The following is a 22,099-nucleotide window of genomic DNA, read 5'->3' on the forward strand; positions in this document are numbered from 1 at the left end:
AATAGTTCATGTAAAAAATACTGAACAACCTCCTGACATTTGTCCTGATGGTCCTCCTTGGGGTGCGTGATCAATGGAGACGAATTGTAAAAGATAGTAGGACCTCATGTCCTGAAAGCTGCTGTGGACTGGACTGTGAGCGGCCCTGTCTTGTTCCTCCAAGGCAGTGATGGCATGACATGTGCATCTAAAGTGACAGCAGGCTGCAGCAAACAGATCAGCTGTCTCTGCAGTGCTCTTCCCATGCTGTTGGTGTTTTTTTACACTCATAACAAATCCCTCATATTTACCAAGATTACTCCTTTTGATGCCTGTCTCTGTCTTTTCAATGTGAGTAAAATAATCAGAAACTCTGCGATGGTAGTCGGTGCTGCAATGTATAAGTTGAATAAAACTGGGGGAAAGCACTTGGAAAAAAAAAAACTGTCTTGCAAACATTTTAAATTGAATCAGTTATGCCACAGATTGTTTACTGATTGGTGAAAAATGGAACAAGAAAAAAAAAAAAAAAACACCAAGTGTGCTGGCAGACTTAGAAAAGCAATTGAATATAGGGCTTTATAACAATAACTGGTTTCTCCATAAAGAAATAGTTAAAAAAAAAAACAACAAAGTTGTAAAGTTCAGTAAAATATTATATGTGCTTGCTACCATAATGTGTTAAGCTTGATGAGAAAAAAAAAATTAAATGAGCATTAAAAAAAACAAACTTACTGAACTTAACTGATAGACTTGAAGTTTGCTTCAAAAATAGAATATTGCAAATAAGAGCAATATTTATAGACCTGAGAATTGAATAGATATACTTTACACATAAAGTGAAATATTTCAACTTTGTTTTTTACAATTTTAATTACTGTAATTTTCTGTCGGTATGCTTGGATACAAAACTCTGTAAACAACCAGCTTCTCCCAACAATGACAGTTTGAGGATTCCTTTACACGACTGTTTTCTGGACACCTGTCAAGTCAGCAGTTCAGAAAAGAATAATACAGGTAAAATTTTGAAGTAAAATTTTAAGTGTTTTTGACTTTTTTTTAATTGTTATTTGCTGTCTGAACCTGTGTTTTGTGACATTTAACTTGATATAAAAACAAAACACACAAATAATTAATTCATAGGGGGAAAAAAATCATTTTCTGTCTTGTCTTCTTAAAAGGTAGTTCAGTTCAACACTGTGTAAAAGATTAGATTAGTTAGGAGTTTTAGAAAGAACAAACACAACACTTTCCCACCTTTATAATTTTATTTCTTATATCATCATCAAAATTTTTACAAAACATTTTCTGACAATAATATACTCAAAGAAGAGCCATATTTTTGCGCTTGGACCAGGTCTTCACAGAAAAAGAAAAATGCCTTAGTTTTTGATACAATAATAATTAAAAAACTAAATAAAAGTTTTAAAAAAGTAACAACGAACCAACTAGTAAAGAAAACAGTAAAGCGCATATTTACAACTTACATAAAAAAGAAACAACGCTCTGTGCGGGAAATGGATGAAACGGAGTCGGTGGGGATTCTGTGGCTGGATGGAAAGCATTCAGAAAGGAGCAAACATTCAAAAATAAATTATGAAAAACAAATTAAAACAGAAAAGTGTTTAACCCCACATGTAACAATGACTAATTCTGATATTGCTCTCTGTCAGGATCCTGCTACTTGCTCTCACACGGCACTCTCAGTCCAACTGTAAGAGAACAATTGAGCCCATTTAAATAAAAGAAAGAAAAAAAACAGCTTCCTCTCTTAAGTGCTTACATTAAATCCAATTAGGGCTTTGTCAGACAAACGAAAATGTGTGTCTTCCCGACAGAGGTTAATGATCATGCCTTTCTTTTTCTTTGCCACCTCTGACATGAGCAATGGCAGAAAAACAAAGCTGGAACAACGAGGGTCGAAGGTTAAAGACTTCCTGCTAATGTGAAACAGCGTGGAACAATAACAATCAATGGGGGCCGCGAGTTGGCAAGAACATCAGTAATGGTGATGTTCGCTCAGAGGAGGTAGAGCAGTAGGTGCTGCTGTACAGTAGACGCAGACACACGCACACACATACGCACACAAACAGGCCGTCTGCAGGGTGCATGCAGGGAGCTCAATCAGTGGCAATGCTTCAAGACTCATTGTCTTTAAAAAGTTTCAATGTTTGTAGGACCAAAATACATCTGGCAAATTCAAGAAAACCCAACTGGAAATTGGCACGTCGTAAGGATTAGCATATGTTCTCCTAGTACACATGCTAGCTTGACTCTGAAGACCCATGAATGTGTGCTGTATGGGCATACTCCAGTACTGCCTGCTGCTAAGACTCGGATGTATGGCATAGAAGAACAAGCCGCAAACCCACGTCTGGCTCAAAATTAATTTTTCAACTCTGTTTATCAGGTAATGTATTACTTCCTAGTGAACCGTCACAGATGGCCTTGGGTGAACTGGAATGGATAGCTGTGTCAAGTCCTGCAGTAGTTTGTTATCGTTTATCAAGATATATGCAATGTCCGTTTTGCTATTACTTTGCTTCTTGTGTGTACATATGCGTTTATGCATGACTGTGTTTGAACTAGACAGGCAAGTTAATGGTGACGTGTCGGTATTATTGTAAATTATGTGTTTTTTTTTGTATGAGAGTATGGATAATACAACACAGCTTGGAATGTCTTTTGATTTAACTGTGTGTTGAAAATGAACACTGGTAACTATTACCTGTGTGGCTTTAAAGCCAGAGTTTGGCTGAGGTTGTTTCATGTCTTACAGAAAAAAACATAAAGTTAGATTGCTCAGAAATCCGTAACAGTAACGAAGTAAAAAATCTTACATTTTTCTACCTTTGTCTCCATATTCTTATTTATATAACATAAATCCTTTGGGCCAATTTCTGGCTTTCAGGTTTTGAAAAGCTACATTTTGAGATGCAATAGTCAGAATTTTATGGACGACATCTAATCTACAGGTTTTATATTGTGTGTCTGATATTGACTGGTTCGAGATTTTCTTTCAAAACTGCAATATAGAAATACAATTTTTAGAAATTGGTTTTTCCACCTTTCTGCCAGGATAATTAAATAAATGAGGAAAAGTGATGTCACACACTGAGAGAAGTTTATGGAAAATAGGGTTTTTACTATTTGAAAGCAAATATAAAAAGATCAGGGAGTTTTAAATTTAAGCCATCATTTAATTGCAATTAGCATTGTTAGTAAAGATAGCATTAAACAAACAAAGTCATCCCAGTGTTAATTGTAGAGACACTAAATGCCTGGATTAAAAATATGTCTTATTCTAGGTGAAGACAAATCCTCGTTGCATTTCTAATTAGTTTCAAAACGGTGACATTTTTCCTTCCTAACTTTTTTTGCTGTTTAACCTTCTTTTTACTTTACTCTGGAGTTTTCTATGATTATATAGAACACATTATTCCCATGCAAAAGAAGCTTTTTGGCTTTGAAATATTTCTGGTTGTAAAACATACAGGTAGCCATGATGTAAAGTACCACTTACCCCCTGCTATTAATGTAAAACTATCTGAAAACAGCAGTTTCTAAGCTACTAGCAGGATGCCAGTTAATCAGCCAATTAGAGGATTGATACCTGAGCAGATAGCCCATTTAATTTGCCAGCTAAAACAATAGTTTTGTTTTAATTAAATAAATGTGCTCATATAATACAATTTTTGTTAAAATGCTTTGTCTAAATATCATGATACTACTAAACTATAAGTTTATTTCTGCGGGGTTGTTCTATTGTGAGAACCTCATACCAGCCCACGCCAAGTCTTCACCTTTATATCTTCTCTGCCATAACGTTCCCATAAGAGAGACATATTTATTTCTCTGAGAGTAAACTCTCAAGTACATAAGTTTTCATAGCTGTTCCTTAGACTTTTACTATTATCTTCTGAAGCAAGAAGAAAAAAGGGAAACACTTAATCCCTGTGAAGACTTGACCCCAAACTCAAGAGAGTGGAGGGGATGAATGGACCGTTTGGTGCATAAAACTATTAACAAAGCGGATAGAACATAAAAGGTGTTGGCACTGGGTGGGTCTCACAGACTATCCAGGAATTTAGCTCATGCATGCATCAGTAGCATGCAGCACTTGTGCTTCCAGCTCTCTGAAGGCAAAAGAAATGGACAAAAGACTGGATAAATACTGGCAGAAGGATTCAAAGTTTCCGCTGAATAAATCAGATTTTTTTTTCAGGGATGTAGTCATGATTAATCCAACATTGGTTTGTAACTTTAAATACACATTTCATTACAATTTTCTAATTACAACGTGAAGGACAAAGTAGCTTTAATCTTTTGCTGCCAACAAAACTGACCCAATATTAACGTTTGGAACCTAACATGAATACGACATATGTGAGGGAATATAAAATAAGAATTTCTCACATGATTTTGAGTGCATGACAAAAAGCGGTTTTCTCCTTTGTAGCTTCAAATGTCAGGGAATTTCATATCAGACAAGACAGGAGCGTGAACGGACGGGTCGGCAAATGAAATGCGTTCGAAACAGAGATGTGGTTCGAGACACGTGCTGCTGGTTCTAGGCCATATCTGTCTCGCGGTTTGTCTCCTTCCCCAGCTGGACAAAGTTTCCCAATATATAAACATGCGGACAGAAATAGAACTAAGCTTAACAGGTTCACCTGAGTCACCAAGCAGCAGACATGAAATTCAGGCCAGGGAGTTAATAGGAGTGATATAGAGCAAGGCAAGACGATAATACATGGGTAGAACTGAGAGCTCCCGTTATAAAGACATTGGCACAGCTGTAATTACAAAGTAAACTCCACCAGCACTAAAAAGCAACCGTATCGAGTGACTCAACTGTATTTTTATTTTATTTTATTTTTTTTATGTGATGACCTGTACATAAACGGGAATGAACCCTTTTCGAGGTTGCAATGCGGTGATAACATTTGAGTCACTTGTGTCTGGGACCTGGTTTTTGGTAGAACGCATACAAAAAAAATATATAATGGCACATCAAAACAAGAACACCGTTTCTCACAAGTTAGCACACGTCTTCTCCACACAGGAAATCTTTGAATGGCAAGATAGCATGGGAATTCTAGAACCCGATGAACAGACTGTGTTACAAATAACAAACCGTGTGACCACGACCTGAAGGTTTACCTCTCTAACATGTACAAGTGTGAGAACAGAGAATACAGAGGCCATTCAGAGAACTTCACAAATAATACCGGTTTCAATCCTTCCTTCGAAACGTGATTAGGTAAAATGAACTGGGCTTAAGAAAGAATCTCCATATCATTTGAATTAAATGGCAATATCATGAAGGGAGCAGATAGAAAAATATTTATCATTGAAACAACAAGAGCATTACAATAGGAACCTCCTCACCGACTCGTCCTGGTAATATATTCCCACTGGAACGTCAATAAGGCTCCTCTTCTGTTCACAGTTTGTGTTTCAGAAGAAGTGAAGTTTGTACCTTTTTTTTTTTCTTCTTAAAGACTTTTTTATTTACACAATGATTGAGTTCTGTTTTATTTAGTCCCTCGGTGAGTCTTATGGAATTTCTTGACATCATCTTTAAACACCTTAGAAACTTTCGATTTATCTCAAAAAGAGAAAAGGAAAAAAAAAAAAAACAGTAATTTGCTTCGTATATTCCCATCGTAAGGATGCATCGATCTGTTTGAACTGTGTGTCACCCCGGCTTGTTGTGGTCAGCTTCCACAACACTCTGGCCCGAGCCAGAGACTATACTTGACAGCCTGTCGCTGCTGTATGTTAAGTCCCCGACGGCTCCATAAGAAGTGCTCAACACAGCGGCCACAGGGTTATCGAGTGCATAAAACTCCATTGCACGCTTTTTAGGACAAAAAAATAAAATAAAATAAACATGTCTGGTAATATTCCCAATACAGTCCATGGGTTCATAAGCAGGTCAAAGAGAAGTCAGCTTGCTGGTTTAACATGCCTCCAGTCAGCAGGGTTGTTCTCTGTGGCGGCAGGGAAAGAGGAGCGTGGCGCTCCTTCTGCAGTCCGTTCTGATGAAAGTCAATCATTGATTTGTTTCAAGTGACAATTTTGGGGCAGTGAGAGTGGTTTCTTTTTCGACTGGCTCAACCTTTTGAATAATATGTACACATGTTCATCTAAATGTACTTATTTTCTCATGAATATCCACATGAAAGGTTTCCTAAAGAAAAGCGAGTCGTTCAGTTGGGGGTATATTCACCTACAGTGATTAGCCATTTACTGCCTCAAGGGGGCACCTGTATGTTTTCTGTTATTATTATTATTATTTTTTTAATTTATTTATTTTTTTATTGAACATACGGCTTTGGAAGCTGTTGTTCATGGTTTACCTTATACATTTCATAATGTATAATAAATCTGCCCAACATCTCAGCTCAGCTACCTGACCTGACTCATGCTTGAGTGCTTTGCTCATCTGCAAAGTTCGTCATAAACAGCAGGGGGGCTTTGGCGGTTAAGTGCGAACTGGCGGGGGCTTGTTGTGTAACACAACTGATATTTTATGTATGTGCCTTAAAGAAAGTCCGTAATAAACTCTTTGGTTTAACATGCACAGAAATTGAATCAAGTTCTAAGTACAACATCCAACAAAACAGAACAAAAGAAAGTCTGAATGTGATTACTTCCGGAACGATAATGCAGGTCTCACTCTGTCACCAGCTTGTGAGATGAATTTTCTAATTACAGTAAGAAGCCTCCTGTGCTTCGCAAAACCTCAGAGATCTGTCGCGTTACTGCTATGCTCTACGATTGAGACATTGTGTTTATTGCACGTCCCCTTTCACTCCTGACATTGCAGAAGCTGACTGCTGCCACTGTGAACACGTAAGCCATTGGGCTGACATCAGATATGATGAGGACCAGATTAGGCCACAAAGCAACTCTTTTCATCATCCGCTAAATTACTTTTCATGAGTAGGTAGTAAGGGCTTTCAGGAGTTTTTCTATGAGCTGCTTTTAAAAGAAATTCAGAATGATGAATGTCCCACCATATTATATTACTGTAAAACTGTGTATTTCCAGTGCCGTGCCCCTCTGGGCATATTTTGAAAATGTAGTCCGTTCGTCCATGTGGTAAAAACAAGGCCCCGTTGAACCACCTCACCTGCTCCCTTCCTTTCAAACATAATGGTGAATCACAGGCTTTTCTCCCACCTCGAACAGCCAGACTCTTTAGCGTCCGAATTTAAGAGTTCCGGTGCGTTCTGGGGGAGGATAAGGGCCGCCGCTGGGGCCTTCAGTTTGTTGCATGAGGGGCGGGGGAGGCGACCGGGCCCCTGGCACAGGGCCACCTATGCTGGCAACAGAGGGCACTGCAGGCAAGGCCACCGTCTGTATTGTGCCCCTGTCACATGGCCCCAGGTCTTCAAGTCCTTCCAGTCCCTGAGGTGGGCCTTCGTATCCCATGTTGAGCCGCAGGGGTTGATGGGCCTGGCAGTAGTCTACAATGGGCTGTTCATAGCGGTAAAAGGTTAGGGCACCCATCTGGTGGGGGACCTGAGCATTGGAAAAGAGGAGGATGCAAAATGTTGTTGGGATAAGGACGAGTGGAAGGTTGATGGTGAAGAGAGGAGAGAGGAGAAAGAGGGAGATGGGGAAAGAGAAAAATGAGATTAATGATCCAGCTTCACAAGCAGAAAATCTGACCGAATCAGTTTATTAAATATAGAGTTTTCATTCATTCTGAATGGGTATGGACTTGGGAAAAGGTAGCAACATGCTGACTTGTTTTGCTTCTTTTATGACACTGAAGAACACAGCACAATATTGCTAAACCAATATTATAATAAAAATAAAACAAACAAACAAAAAACATTCAACTGTTTCTGTAGGTGTTACAGAAATTACTCAGGACTTGTTTGTCCCCTTTGCCAATTAAAACCTCAGTCGTTGAGAGATAAACTGGGACGTCGACGTGAATCAGCTGGTTTTGATGTAGTACAGCAAAAATGCTCTTTTGTTCATTTTTCTGAATTGTATACATGTATACGCCTACTGTACACGTTTTCTCCAGATTTCATATTCCACTGTATTTCTGTTGCCATTAATCTCCATTTGTACCATGTCATTTTTATAATGACATGGTACATGTGTGATATTTCATAATGTGTGAAATATCACACATTATGATGTTAGATCAAACAAACACAAATCAATTTTTGATAACAAATAATTTAAAACAAAAACAGAAAAAAAAGAACGTTTAAAACTTCAATTGCTACAGCACGTTGCTGAATTTCCCAAACTTTTGAATAATAATTTTGCCATCCTTTAAATGGTTCATTAAGACTCTGGGAGCTCCTGTTCCCAGTCCGTTTGGCAGCTCACTGTAAATACCCTCACATGGTGACCAGCTGAGTCTCAGCACCGGCCTAGATACCATTTTGAAAATTCATGCATTCACGACAGCTGCACCTTGCAGATTGAAGAAATACTATTTAGAGTTTTCGGGGTCCTGTTTTCTAATACGCAATCTCACTATATCTTGCGTTGGTAAAAAAAAAAAAAAGTACACAATCCACGCTGAAGGATTGCAAAAGCACAGATGGTTTTGTGCTCAAACTTTGGTAGCAAAGCTGGAACACATAAGCCCGTGCCATCTCCAGTGCTGTGCTACTTGTATCACAGCCAGGAGCACTCATCACATCTGTCCATGTGTTTGGACTTGCGTTCCCTCTGCACTTCTTTTACGCAGTCCAAAACAAGCAGATGAGTCTCTTGCGACACTCTGTCTTCCTAACTTTAAATCACACACATATTTGCCAATTAGAACATTTTCTAACAGTCCGTAAAAACAGCGGGGTGAGATGGCAGCTGACCTGAAAAAAAACATAAATAAATAAATAAATAAATAAATAAATAAATAAATAAATAAATAAATAAATAAGGCTGGCGGAGAGAGAACTCATCCGGTTTGTACTTGCATATGACAAAACAAGCACACGACGACTGCGGGAACAACAGATATGGTCCCAACACATAAGACACAAATAATATTCCACTCTCTTGGCTTGAGAGGAAGCGTCACAACCATGCCACCTTTCCAGCACAACTTTCTTATTTTGTTTCTAATGCAACCAATTGCATGAGCTAATTTATTATCTCTAATTTATGAACTATGAATATTTTTTTTCTATCTCACTTGGTGTCTCAAAAGTTGTGTTTTAGGAATGTTCAAACCAATCACAGACATGCTTTCATATGCAGGGTGTGTTACAGTGACAGTAGACGGAAAATGTCAACAAAGGTCTGGAATCTTTAACCAAGTCACTCAGAACTAAAGGCAGCTATATGGTTCATAAATGAAACAAACAAACAAAAAAATAACAATTTAGCAACAGACCAAAGCTGCAGTCGCTGACCTGCTTTACAGCCTTTGTTTGTCTGATGATTATTCATTTAGAAAACTCAAATGTTCAGCCACCTTTGATCCTTCCAGTTTAGCCTTTTCTCTCAGCAACACCTGAGCACCTCCAGGAACACCACCCTGCATACTTTTTTCTAACTCCTTCCCCCCTCAAATGGACTCCATTAAGCAAGGCTGACTCATTACATTATGGGCACTCAGTGGATTACTCCCCCTCCATTCCCCGTTCGGTTTTTAAACCTTTCACAAGCCCTGCTCCTCTCGCTGCCACACCATCATATCCCCCTCTCATCAGAGACCTCGGTGCTGCTTCCCTCACTCCCAGGCCACATCCAATCAATTAATGAACCTATATTCGCTCACTAACCATTTCAGCAGATTCTGACGAATTATCCGAATATAAATCTGCCCTTGTGCAAGTAATGTCTGGGAGCGAACAATTGTAAAGGTTTAATTGAAGAGGGGCTAAGAGACAAGATTACTGAAAGAGAACGACAGCAAATATGTTTTTAGAAATTATCTTTAGTGGGGGGTTTTTTACATTAAGAGTTGCCATGTTATGAGAAAAAAAAAAGAAAATAAAACGTGTTAAGACTCTTTTTAAATGAAACACGGACTCCCTTCTGTTGGACAAAACCGGCCCAAAATGTCTTTCACGTCATTTTCTGTGAACAAAATGTGCCATTTCCATTCAGAGTCTATTGTAGCAAGGTCTAGCTGGCTCATTAGGAATGCTGTCAGCCTTTTTGCCTCTCAGCATCAGGACATTAGTAATTCCCTGCACCCTGCAGTCTGTTGACAGTCAAATATGCAAATGTTTCACATCTGGTCACCGTACATAAAGCATATCTTTTTTGCTTCCAAATGTCTTTAAAGTTGGAGGGAAAATAAACAGCAGTGAATATTTTCTGTTTGGAAAATGTGATGCATTTTATTCATATGGTTTGCTTTTTATCCATGTCATTTTGAAACTTTCTTTATGATTGACTTAATTTTTGATTACCTAATTTTTTTTCGAATTGTATGCAATAAAAGGTTATGTTTAGTCCCAACAACCAAACGTGGTGCAAGTGATGTTATTATTCTGTGGACTCTCTTGCCAATGCAATGCCTTCTGGGTGGTCTGAACATTTCCAAATGTTTACAAATTTTGCAGGCATCAGGATCTATAAACATGTACAGTATAAGGGGCTGTAAAGAAAATGTACATAAAAATTGCACTAATGTATAGGCCCTGTGGATGAATTTTCTGTAGCGCTATCAACATTTGAACATATACTAAACCCTACAGTGCAGACAAAAAAGTATCTTGGGAAAAAAAAAAAAAAACAATAAAAGTGTACACAAAATAAAATTCTCACACTGTTCTTTATCGGTGTGGACACATGCAGTTGTAGAGACATTGCTGACTTGGAAATCAAACCTTCTCTGTTTGTAAAGTTAAAGTTCATTGAAATCATCAGGATCAGAAAAGCACTAAATGATTTTATTATGTATTGCTCAGTATATTATTGTATGAAGCTGGAATAATGCACACATCCTGTTCCACAAGCAGGTATTTATAAATAACTCACACTGACCTCTGGCCATTTTCTCAATAAGAGTGCTGCCCCAAATGACGGACATATTTTAATATATATGAATTGACAAACAGATAACTCGCTTCTTGTCACTGCAGCTGCTGTAATGGATGCATTGCTGGCCTTGAGATGTTGTTTTCACACCTGATTACTGGTATGGCTGCTTGTACATGCATTTGAATGGTTTTGTCTGACATATGCTTCTGTAACCTGGCAACTGCATTGTCACAGTATTCACAAGATCATATTCACGAGAAAATCAATCTTGGCAGGCTTACAGCTTTCAGTTTGTAGCCAAAACACACACACACACACGCACCCCCACACACAAACACACACACACACACACTCCCCCCCCACACACACACGCACATCAACAATTAGTGTCCTTGTCGAGTGACTTCAGCATTTTTTTCTTGAAGAGCTTCTTAATTTGATTGATAGAAATGGGAAAAATATATTTGCTACATATTTTTCATAACCACCATGCTGACTGTTCTGGTAAAATCCACAAAAAAGGATTTTGAAAGAGAGATTAAAAACAGTATCCACTTGAGGATAAAACTTTAACCTAGTTATGAAGGGTATTTAAACTTCCTTATGAGCAGATCAGGGTTACTACTCATAACACTACCTTAATGTCATATGAAATATTTTGTCACTCAATTAGGATTTTATGGAATCATGTTAAAATTTTATATCTACAGCAAAAAGTGTAAAATCAAAAGCTGAAAACAGGTCTCAATTTAGGTCTCAATTTCCTAATTGAAATTGTATCTGACCTCCTCAGAAAGATTTTGACTCGTTCTCGCTGAAGAATGGCTTCAGCAGATTTACTGGTGCCAAGAACACCTTGTGCCTTTTTTAAGAGTCCTGATACAATGTAGCCATCTCCGAAGCCAAAAATGAGAACAGATTGGTGCAGAATGGAAAAACAAGCCTTTTCTCTTCAGACTTTGGTTTCTTCTCTCTATTTCTCTCCTTCATTTTTAGTAATTTCTCTCTTTTTGTTACCTCTTTGTTGGCATGTCAACTTATCAAATATGGAACCTGCCTCTTACTGTATGGCAGCAAAGATAGAGCTATTAAAGAAACTGAAGAGATGGATGGATGGATGGATGGATGGATGGATGGATGGATGGATGGATGGATGGATGGATGGATGGATGGATGGATGGATGGATGGATGGATGGATGGATGGATGGATGGATGGATGGATGGACGGGTGGATGAGCAGCCTGCCATTAAAATGCAAAACAAGCTGCCAAATATTTATCAATTACATATTTCAGAAGAATATAGAACGTGCCACATTTAGGTTACTGCACTGCAGAAATAGAAAGTCAGATTTCAAGTCTCTAATGACTCCAGTGAGCATTCTCACATCAAATGTTTGCCATATCCTCTGCACGGTTTGACCATGTACATTGTTTTGAACTTTTATTAAACTTTTATTAGTTTCATATTAAAAAAAGAAGAAATGGATCACTACACAGAACATCTAAATGAATCAGTCACAACTACTTTGATGACATTAGCGGCGACAAAATAAGATGCCAAACAAAAGCTAAGTTTACTTCATTCAGAAACGACTCGATCATTTAATACTGAGCTCAGAATACGAGCTGATTGGTTTGGTCTTTATGGTCTTTATTGTGATGCTACAGCAAACATGAGCAGCTTTAATAGCCAACAGTTCACGAACACCCCAGGCTAATAAAAAAGCTTTTTAAATCTTTTAATAAGAAATTAAGGACATCTCTGTCTGAGCTATAGTATGAGTCTTATAGATTGTAAAAGCTTGCCTCATAATAGCAAAAACAAGCAAACCTAAAAGGTGTTTACTGCTTTACTAGTAGTGCTCTAGTAAAACAGAGAACTACTAGTAAGTTCTTTGCTTTACTACATATGTATGTGTGATAGCAAATCACATACATATGTACTGTGTAATGCTACCATAACAGCCAGTTGCTTACATAGTCCTCATGGACTTACAAACAACTATGTAAATCTATTACACTATCTAAAGCCAACTGTGTTGCTGAAACTGATTAAAAGAGACATAAATATTGTTTCAGAGACTGACGTCTGAGGCCTCGAGTACAAGTTAAGTCCTTGTTGTTAAGATAGACGACAAGGACTTTAAAATATTTCGAAGCCTTATTTTAAAGGCTTCAAAAATAAATCTTTATTTTGTAATTTGATTGTACCTAAAGTGTAAGTCATAGCTCCCTGTCAAAAGAGTAAATCACATTGAAAACTGATTTAAAGCTGATCTGAAATTGCCAACTCCTCGCTTTCCATTGGTGCAGAGAGCTTTGTTTTTACAGAGCAATTTGGTGCAGATGCACCTGTGTGTATTGTATAACTTGGCCTCGGCTGTCAGACGGTATTAGCATAAAGAGAGGAAAGAAAAGCTGCATCTCTGTGTTAAACAACTGGACTGCTTTCTGCTTCTTTGGATCTCTGCCAACGTTTATCTCTATGTGTTTCAGTAACACGGTGATTGGCATGCTTCCCCGGGGGGGACCGGAAATGTTTTAGTGCACCTTAAAACGCTTAAGCTGCTTTTCATGCATGGTTTTATTTCGACAGTCGTGGGTCTTGTATAAACAGTATTTAAGTTGCTGTCAAAGTCAATGTCAGTTTATCGTTATTGACTGGAGAACCTCCGAATGTGTGTTTTAAAACTAAATAATGTGGAAAAACCTGAGTCAACTGTTTTTTTGTTTTGTTTTTTTACATGGTGATACTGCAAACAGTCTCACAGCAGCTCTAATTTAAGTCATGCCATCTCTTAAAAAGCCCCAAATCCCATAACTTATTTTTTTACAGCTTTCCAGTGGCCTTTAGAAGTTTTCTTTTCTTTTTTTTTTTTTTTTTTTGCATTCATGCTTTTATGAGCAGCTAAGGAAGAAGCAACAGTGCCACAGGCATACAATGCTAATGTCTCCCTAGGCTTTAGCAGCATTACGGTTCAGAAGTCTGCCGCTTTCCCTGCCAAACACTTTGATCCTCTCATGTCACTGCATTGTGTCTCGTGGAAGCATAAAAAAAGTGAAGAGGAGTTGCAAACAGCTCCCGCTGAACTGCTACTATGGATTAGTTTTTTCATATTTTAAGCCTTATTTTTGTAAATACTTCAAACATGTTTAAAATTTGTAATTAATATGTATTTCATGGTAAGAAAAAAAAAACATTTTCCCACGAAAAATTGCATTACTCCTAAAAATACATGAATCTTTAGTATTTTTGTTGAAAAGGTACTATCTTGTAGTTCTTTTGCAAGGAGCTGCAAAATAACATTACAGGGAATTACTAGAGCATAACATAAATGTGTTAAAATTGAAATTGCTTAAATGCTCACTAAACTATACTTTTCTATATAAAGTACTGTTGACTACATCCTTCTATGTTTAGCTGTGTTTCTTTTTTAATGGAGACATTGAGGAAGCTATTACCAGTTACTGTGTGTGATGTCTTTTTTTTTCTCCAAAGTGTTTTTTCTGCCAGTTGAAGTTATTGACACCGATATTACTGTCATAACTGTTTGTGTTATCTTTGTTTTTCTTTTCCATACAAAGTACTTTTGGTCCAGGGTTTCTATGTTTAGGTATGTCTCAATCCTGAGTAGCTAATTTCACAAAGCTCTTGTTATTAATTGCTCTATGTCACTGGTTCTTAACCTGGGTTCGTTTGGACCCCAGGGGTTCGGTGAGTCGGTCTCAGGGGTTCGGCGGAGCCTCTGCCGTGGAGGTAAAGACACACTTGTGTAAAGTCGTGATGACGCCCCGCTTTGCCATCACTTGCTGCAGAGGATCACGTTACATTGCTTAGCCAATCAGTGCTGAGGAGGAGCACTGATTGAAGGAGCTCCACTCTCAGCATGGATTTGAACTTTTGTCTTTAATTACTTCAGCAAAACCCACAGTTTTTACCAAATTCTGTAGCTTTTGGTGTACTTCTAAATATGCTCCTTAGTTGCATCTTTTCAGGGTTGCTACTGCCTCCAGTGGTGTGTGGGTGGTAACAAAACTAATATAATTACATTCCTAAATCAGAATACCGCAAAGTCTTCATTATTTTTCATTCTCTTAAGAATGTAGAGCTAATAAAATGATCTAAACAAGACCTTAAAGTGGTTCCAGTTTCTCTCGATGGCCAACCTGTTGAAACTGTGGCAAATTTTAAATACTTTGGGTCGTTCCTGGACAGTCAGCTCAACTTTGCTGAAAACACTGACTATATTTTGAAGAACTGTTCTCAGAGACTCTACTGTTTAAGAAGACTTAGTGATCTTGGGGTGACCCAACTAGACTCTTGTCGGGTCACCCCTATGTCTTGAATTTGGGGGAAAAAAATCATATTTTATTTATCACTACAGAAGGGTTCAGTGAATGCGCATATGAAACTGGTGGGTTTGGTACCTCAAAAAAGATTAAGAACCACTGATCTATGTTCTCAGTTTGTGAATATTTTGCTAATCTGAATTTGTTCTCTGGATGAAACTCCTGATAAAGCTTTAACTTTGTATTCACAGTTTCTTGTTTTTTTTCCTCTTTCTGGAAGTATTCCCGTTGAAGGTTTCTTCCATATTAAAATAAACAATTCCTCACACCCATACTCACATTGAGGGATTGCTGCAAAGTCTTGGTCCCTTGAGTTGGATTCCTTTAATATCGTTTTTTTTATTACTACCTGACATGAAACGATGAATTGAATTTATTTATCTGGGCTGAATCAGAATTTATGTAACTGATAAAACTGTTATTTGGACTGAGTTGAAAGAAATATAATAAATCTCTAAGTAAGTGAGATTAGGCTGTTGTGCGATGCTTCTTAAAATCATAATTCCTGCATTTGAATTGAGCTGTTATCTTGCTTATGTGCCTTTTCTTCTCTTCTGATCTGTTCAGATGTCTTCAGCAAAGCCACAATGCAGTCGACTTGCATTTAGTACAGGCAGAAATTTACATCTATTGTTAATGTTCAGTACTTACACCCAAAACCTTTCAGTAAGATAATGTTCTGCAGGGCGGTACTGCTGTACAAAGTGCTTACTGGAGCTGAGGACAATAATACATTCCTTGGAGCAAACTGAATATGTGATCAGTGACTAACACTGCAAGTGGTTAATTTAATAGAAATGAAGTTAATGAGTGAGAACAGTCGTTATGTTTTTGTTTCCTTCACCGCATATTGTTCAATTGGAATCTTATTGTTACAGTTTGTTTTGGATATGAAAGCTTGCATCTTAATAACCTGCTAAGTCTAAGAGCAAACCGTGTTCTATACTAGTAGATATGGGCAATAAACAACAGCTCGTGTCTTGTTCTAAATACATGTAACTTAGTGAAACACAACTGTGGCTCAGGACAATCCAATGTCATTCACATGTTGTATATCATAACTCACTGTTCACTATTCTCTAAACAGTCCACAGTTTTCAAATATGACTCAACAAACATCTATAGTCTGATTCCGGTGAGTATTCCATAATCACGATAATCTGCCGCCAGTGTAAATCTTATAAGACCATGAGTGCGTGAGTTCGTCTCTCTTTTTTTTTTTGTGCATGTTTGTATTTGACTGTTTGTCTCCATGTGGGAGAATATTCTCTTTCAAATGTTTGTTTCTGCAGCATGCGGGGGTTGTCAGCCTAACTCAGATGTTGCTAGGCGGGCCTCAATGACACGAAGCCCACCAGTCAGCTTTTCACCAGAGCAGAGTGTCTGAGGAGGTGTGAAGATAAACATCGTCAGTTTGTTTCCAGACAGCCCATCTGGATGTGTAAAGGAATGTGTGTGCATCAACAAATTGTTCGGTAACCTGCCGGGTTTTTTTGTTTTTTATTGTTTTGTTTATTTCTCTGTTTGACCATTGCTGTTTCTAATGAATGAATACAAGAATAAAAGAGTTACAATTAATGCTGATCCTGTAACACGATTCAATACTGCAGGGTCTGTGGTTTTGGTGTCAAATCTGTTTAAATTTATCTAAGTCAAATATTTCCATGTTCAGTTTAGATCATTTTATTTATGTACTGTAGTGTTGGTTTGTTACAATATGTCTATGCTCCCTACAAGACAAATGTGTCCAGTTCATACTGAGAAATCTGTCTCTAAATCAAGCTGAGCTTTAGCAACCACTAAGACCGATTCAAGTTCATCTATATGTTTATTTCAATTTTAATCTGGTAACAATATAATTCACTATAAATAACTGCATGATAGGTTTATTCAGACTTCCCAAATACATTTCTGGTGCATTTCAGTAGTTTTTTTTTTTTTTTTTTTCTGGCTTGAAGGTTGGACATTCTAATTGATTCAGAATTTTAAGATTAGATTTGTTCAATCGTTGAGGTAAAGCTTACACTTTACCTGTGCTTTTCCACATAAAATATTTTAATAAAATATTCAACCTTAAGGCTTTAATTCAATCTTGAAATAATATTCTTAGTGTATTTCCATTCCATTTCTGAAAAACAAATCACATACCTGAAGCTATTCTAAATTCTGTCTTCAACTTAAATGTGCTTTTTGGGAAAATAAACAGCACGTATTTTATTTATTTAAGGTCCTTTTCTGACTAAAGTAGCTCTGAATTCAGAAACGTTCAGTTAGCTACATATGCACATTGTAACACCATGACTTGCTTGCTTTTATAACTGCGCAAGGAAATGAGCCCACCTGTCCAGATGTTAAACTAATTGATTCTCTAAACAGGATTTAGCCTCCCACTAACTTCTTAATGACTGAAGGTCCCTTTATGTGCAGTGACTCCTGGCTACAGGTCTCAGGCACCACACAATGACAGTTAAAATCGCAAATGCAAATGCAGGTCTGCACAGTAAGCCATTTTAAGGGAAACAAAAAGAAAAGTGAGGGGAAAAAATACAGTGAAAGACAGGGAAGGAGAAAGCAGGATTGAGGGCCCCTTCATGCACCAGTGAGTGCCCAGTGTATGCTCATCGTAACCGCCTCCCGTTCTACGATACATACAGTAAAGGAGCTTTTGCAGGCCGCAGCAAATGGGCCATGAAATGTTACTCAATGCTCAACACGTTTGTCAGCCTGGTTTGCTTTCGCACACACCTACAAATGTTCACAATCACAACAACTAATGAGACGGGGGTGGGGGGCTGAGAATCTGTGGGAACATGGAAATGAGAAACCGAGAAGTGGTAAAGTTTCAGGTTTGTGTCGTATCTTCACACTTGCTGGGACATTTGCTATAATTATTACACTATATATTTTAATTTATTATTTATCTTGTAAAGATGACTAAATGAAGTTATGGCAATATTACTAATGATAGGAATATCATTAGTAATACTGATATTAGTAATCATTTATGAATGAGTAATTGCAGACACATATCTACATTAAATATATTTTTTCAGCAATTTTTATTTAACTTATTTAACTTGTTCATTTTTTCTGCCTGTAGTGTCTTCAAAAAAACTGTTTATGCTGCTCAACCACAACTTTATACAGATCATTTTGTGACACCCTAACTGTGAAATGTGAGGAAAATTATACATAGTTTTCAAATATTTTGCAAATAAAAGTGTGGTGTTACATACGTGCTGGTTTTCAGCCTGAGAATGAGTTTCACTCTCAGATATTTTCCAAGCCTATCCTTTGGTCATATCCCTTGGCTGGCATTGAGTGTTTATTACAGCCGCTGCACAATATCCACACAGCAACAAACCTTCCATGCACTCTGCTCCATTCCCACTAACATTTACGCATGAGTCAGTCTGCATTTCTTCAAAACTGCAAAACAAAGCGTTGGCGTAACAAGAAAATGTTGAAAATTGAAAGGGAACTTGTGTGCCTTGGCTCATCTACTCATTTAATGATAAATAAATTTGTTTGTGCCAAAACCTTCTTGCACAGCAATTCTTTAAAGAAGGCTACCATAGCATTCAATGAGTCTCTGCTTCAAATAAGTATTTTTTTTCTTTCTTTTTTGCATGCCTGGTTCATGTGAAGCTCTTGCGTTGTCAGCAGTCTTGCATTTTCCGCACTTAGAAATTTTGGGCTGCAGGTGGAAATGTCTGCACTGAACCAGGTAGACTGGAGGAGAGGAAGACATTTACCCCACAGGAGCCACGAACTGAGCCTTGAAATCGGGAGAGATTAAGCATCATTATGACTGGTAATAATCATAGTGATTCGGTAAAGTAACTTTAATTCAAGGTCCACATAAACTGAAATATATTTATATAACCTCTGGCAGAGAGGGTGACTCTGGGTGGTGTAATAGCGTAACCTTATAGCAGGAGGCCTGTGAAGCTAAACCCATCTGTGGCGTTTTATTATCTATATACATGCAAATGATCAAAGTCAGGGCACGCTGATGTTATTTCATGGCCTAACAAACAACCCTCAATTGCTTCCAGCACCATTTACACTGTAAATCTTCCACACTCATCGAAGGGAGCCCAAATGCATATTAAGAGCGCAAAATGACAGGCTGAGAACAATTTGTAGTTTCATTTCTACTGTCTCATTATGGATTCAAAGTTCTCAAATCTCTCAGTTGGTGATGCTTTGCATTATGTTCTGTTTCCAGTCGTGGAAGCACAAGGCGGCGTGTCTGAGTAATGAGCATGACCCAACATAAACGCTGTGTGGCCAAGTTGGCTCTGCACTGGGAGCATCAGTCGCACTTTAATCAGGGATATTGGGGAGGAGTGTGCCTGGGAAGGCATGCAGAGGCTTTTAAAGACCTGACTAATAAGAAATGTCAAAGGGACTTGGGTGCAGCCAGAACTGATACCTAGACCAGGCCCATCGGCTTCCTATTTCAGCTCACTGCACCCTGTAGAAGCAGCGCTTAGGCACAGTTTTTCAAGGAAGCAACATATTAACAAACAACAACAAAAACAAAGCCTAATTATTTTGTTCATATATATATATATTACTCCTTTTCTCAGTTCTTCTTAGGTAACTCATTCATCTTGCGGTTTTGAAATGACATTTTTATTCCCCTCTTGGAAACTATTGCAACATAATTTTCAAATAATTAGTTTTACCATAATTCTTGCTTGTGCAAAATTCACCACAAACTTACATTATTTGTGACAGATCAACATAAACTATGGCATAAGGAAAAATAACAATTAGCTATTATTTCCATTGTCATAAATTCATCAAGGCACAGTTGCACTGCACAATTTTAAATCACTGAAGTATCAACAAACTATGAAAACGATCCCTGACGGCTGCTTGTTTTCACCCATAATCTACAAAGCAGCGTCTCACAGTGTCTCACAGTGTTCATTTGTTCACCGGCCCGCACTGAAGTTAGTCAGAATCAAAGTCGCTAACTACAAAATTAAACTGATAACAATAACTTGTTTGCCAGTAATTATGATAGATTATGTAGTGTTGAATTAATGAGGAGGCGTATGTTTTCATCTGCAAAGGTAATTAGCCACAGGCCTCGAGTAATCGCAGGAAAATTCAGGTCGTCCCAAGCAATCCCTGCGGGGACTGTTTTGCATACACTCGCGGCAGAGCAAATCCCTCCAGGGAAAACCTTTCCGCGGAGAAACTCTGACCTGACAGTTTCTTTGAGGCTATAACATATCTTGTCTGAATTTTAATGAGCAGTGATGCAAATGGGATCGAGATGTAGCCCACTGGAATCTTGGAATTTGTGATAAACAAGGTCTTTGATCAACCTGGGCACTCTGATGTCTGTTTCGCCTCTTCTCTGTGCGATTTTGTGTCTAGATCTAGCAAAAAAAAAAAAAAAAAAGATAATCAAAATAAAAACATTCTGTCTAAGTTTGAGACCAGACATAAATAACACTGCAGGCAAAATCAATCGTTTTCCATCACACACTGAATCACGACAAGATCTTTAGTTTTATCATCAGTTTATCATTGTTATCAACCTCGTTTTTTTGTTCTACAGTCGTTAAATATCATAATCATGGCTTTCTGCTCTCTTTGGTACTTCATCCCAGTTTTATGTTTCCTCTTTTCCCTTTCTGAATCAAACATTCAAGAAAAAAAATGCCATTTGAGAGCAGACAGAGCTTCTTCAAACAGCCATCACAAATACAGTCATGGTGCACTGCATTTATTTTATCATTTTTACATATTTTGTTTCATTACAGTTATACACTTTATTGGTGTCAAAAAAAGGGCAATCAACTTCAATTACAGTGACCAAGTGAGACACAACAAAGGTCAGACATTACGCAGAAACTACGCAGGAAACAGAAAACATGACACCAAACTCATTTTGCAGCTAAAATCCTTAGAGATCCTCAGGTCAGAGGAGAGAACTTGTTAAAAATAAAACTATTGGCTATGAACAACATCATTGTTGAAACAAAACCAAAAGAGGTCAAGCATCAATTTCTGAAATTCAAATTCAGCATTTGTAGCAATGCTTGAGCGCATTTGTGTTCACAGACTCTCCATCCACTGTGACCAAATTTCAGCTACATTCCTGACAGGAAGTAGCATAGTTTTCAATCCCTAGACGTGCAAAGCTGAGATCCAGATTAAACTCTAGTCTAGATAATGAGCAGTGCTGAAAAACCTGCTTTGATGATTTATGGATGACAGATTCTCCCCACCACCCATAAAACAGCAACATCTCCCTGTTATTTAACCAGATTTCTTTAGACTTGGGAAAAGTAGAACGCATGTACCGTAGGAAAAAAAATTAAACTAAACTGTGATCGCTGACTAGCGCTGCTCACAATTGCCCCACAGCAAACACTTGTGTTTAGCAAATGGTAATTAAAATTGGCTGAATCCCCAAACCCCAGATAAATGTTTCATTAGATGGCTATTTGATATTACTTCTGCAATGGAGCAACAATATTCAAATTGTTTATAGAGAAATTAATGCATCAGTCCCATCGGCGCCCCCACGTTATTATGACACTCTCACTCGCTCCCCTTGCCCCTCGCTGCACCAGGATTTGCACATGCAACACATAAAAAATCCCGGTACATTAACGTAAACCCACATATGGTGGAATAACACTTGAACAAATAAAATTTTAAAGCCCATCCCGGGGGCAAAATGCAGCAGGGACACATGAGAGAAAGATGAGAGATTCATTTAAAAGTAAGAAAAAGACATACTTTGCTTTGATGTGGG

General features: G+C 37.9%; 1 protein-coding gene across 2 annotated transcripts in view; it reads right to left on the reverse strand.

Annotated features, from left to right (window-relative positions):
* The window catches only part of LOC103473983 (leucine-rich repeat transmembrane neuronal protein 4), a 263,387-nt gene that overhangs the window by 139,466 nt on the left and 101,822 nt on the right, over positions 1–22,099 (reverse strand). The window contains exon 3 of one of the 2 annotated variants that reach the window (XM_008424681.3): positions 1,229–7,512. The exons of the other annotated variant lie outside the window; for it this stretch is intronic. Within the exon in view, the coding sequence (XP_008422903.1) occupies positions 7,189–7,512 (324 nt within the window). The 3' untranslated portion in view covers positions 1,229–7,188. Of the gene's footprint in view, positions 1–1,228; positions 7,513–22,099 lie in introns of those variants that run through there. 2 annotated transcript variants of the gene reach the window in all.

The sequence above is a fragment of the Poecilia reticulata genome, chromosome 12 (assembly GCF_904066995.2).
Source record: "Poecilia reticulata chromosome 12, P_reticulata-male-v2, whole genome shotgun sequence".
Taxonomy (NCBI): Eukaryota; Metazoa; Chordata; class Actinopteri; order Cyprinodontiformes; family Poeciliidae; genus Poecilia; species Poecilia reticulata.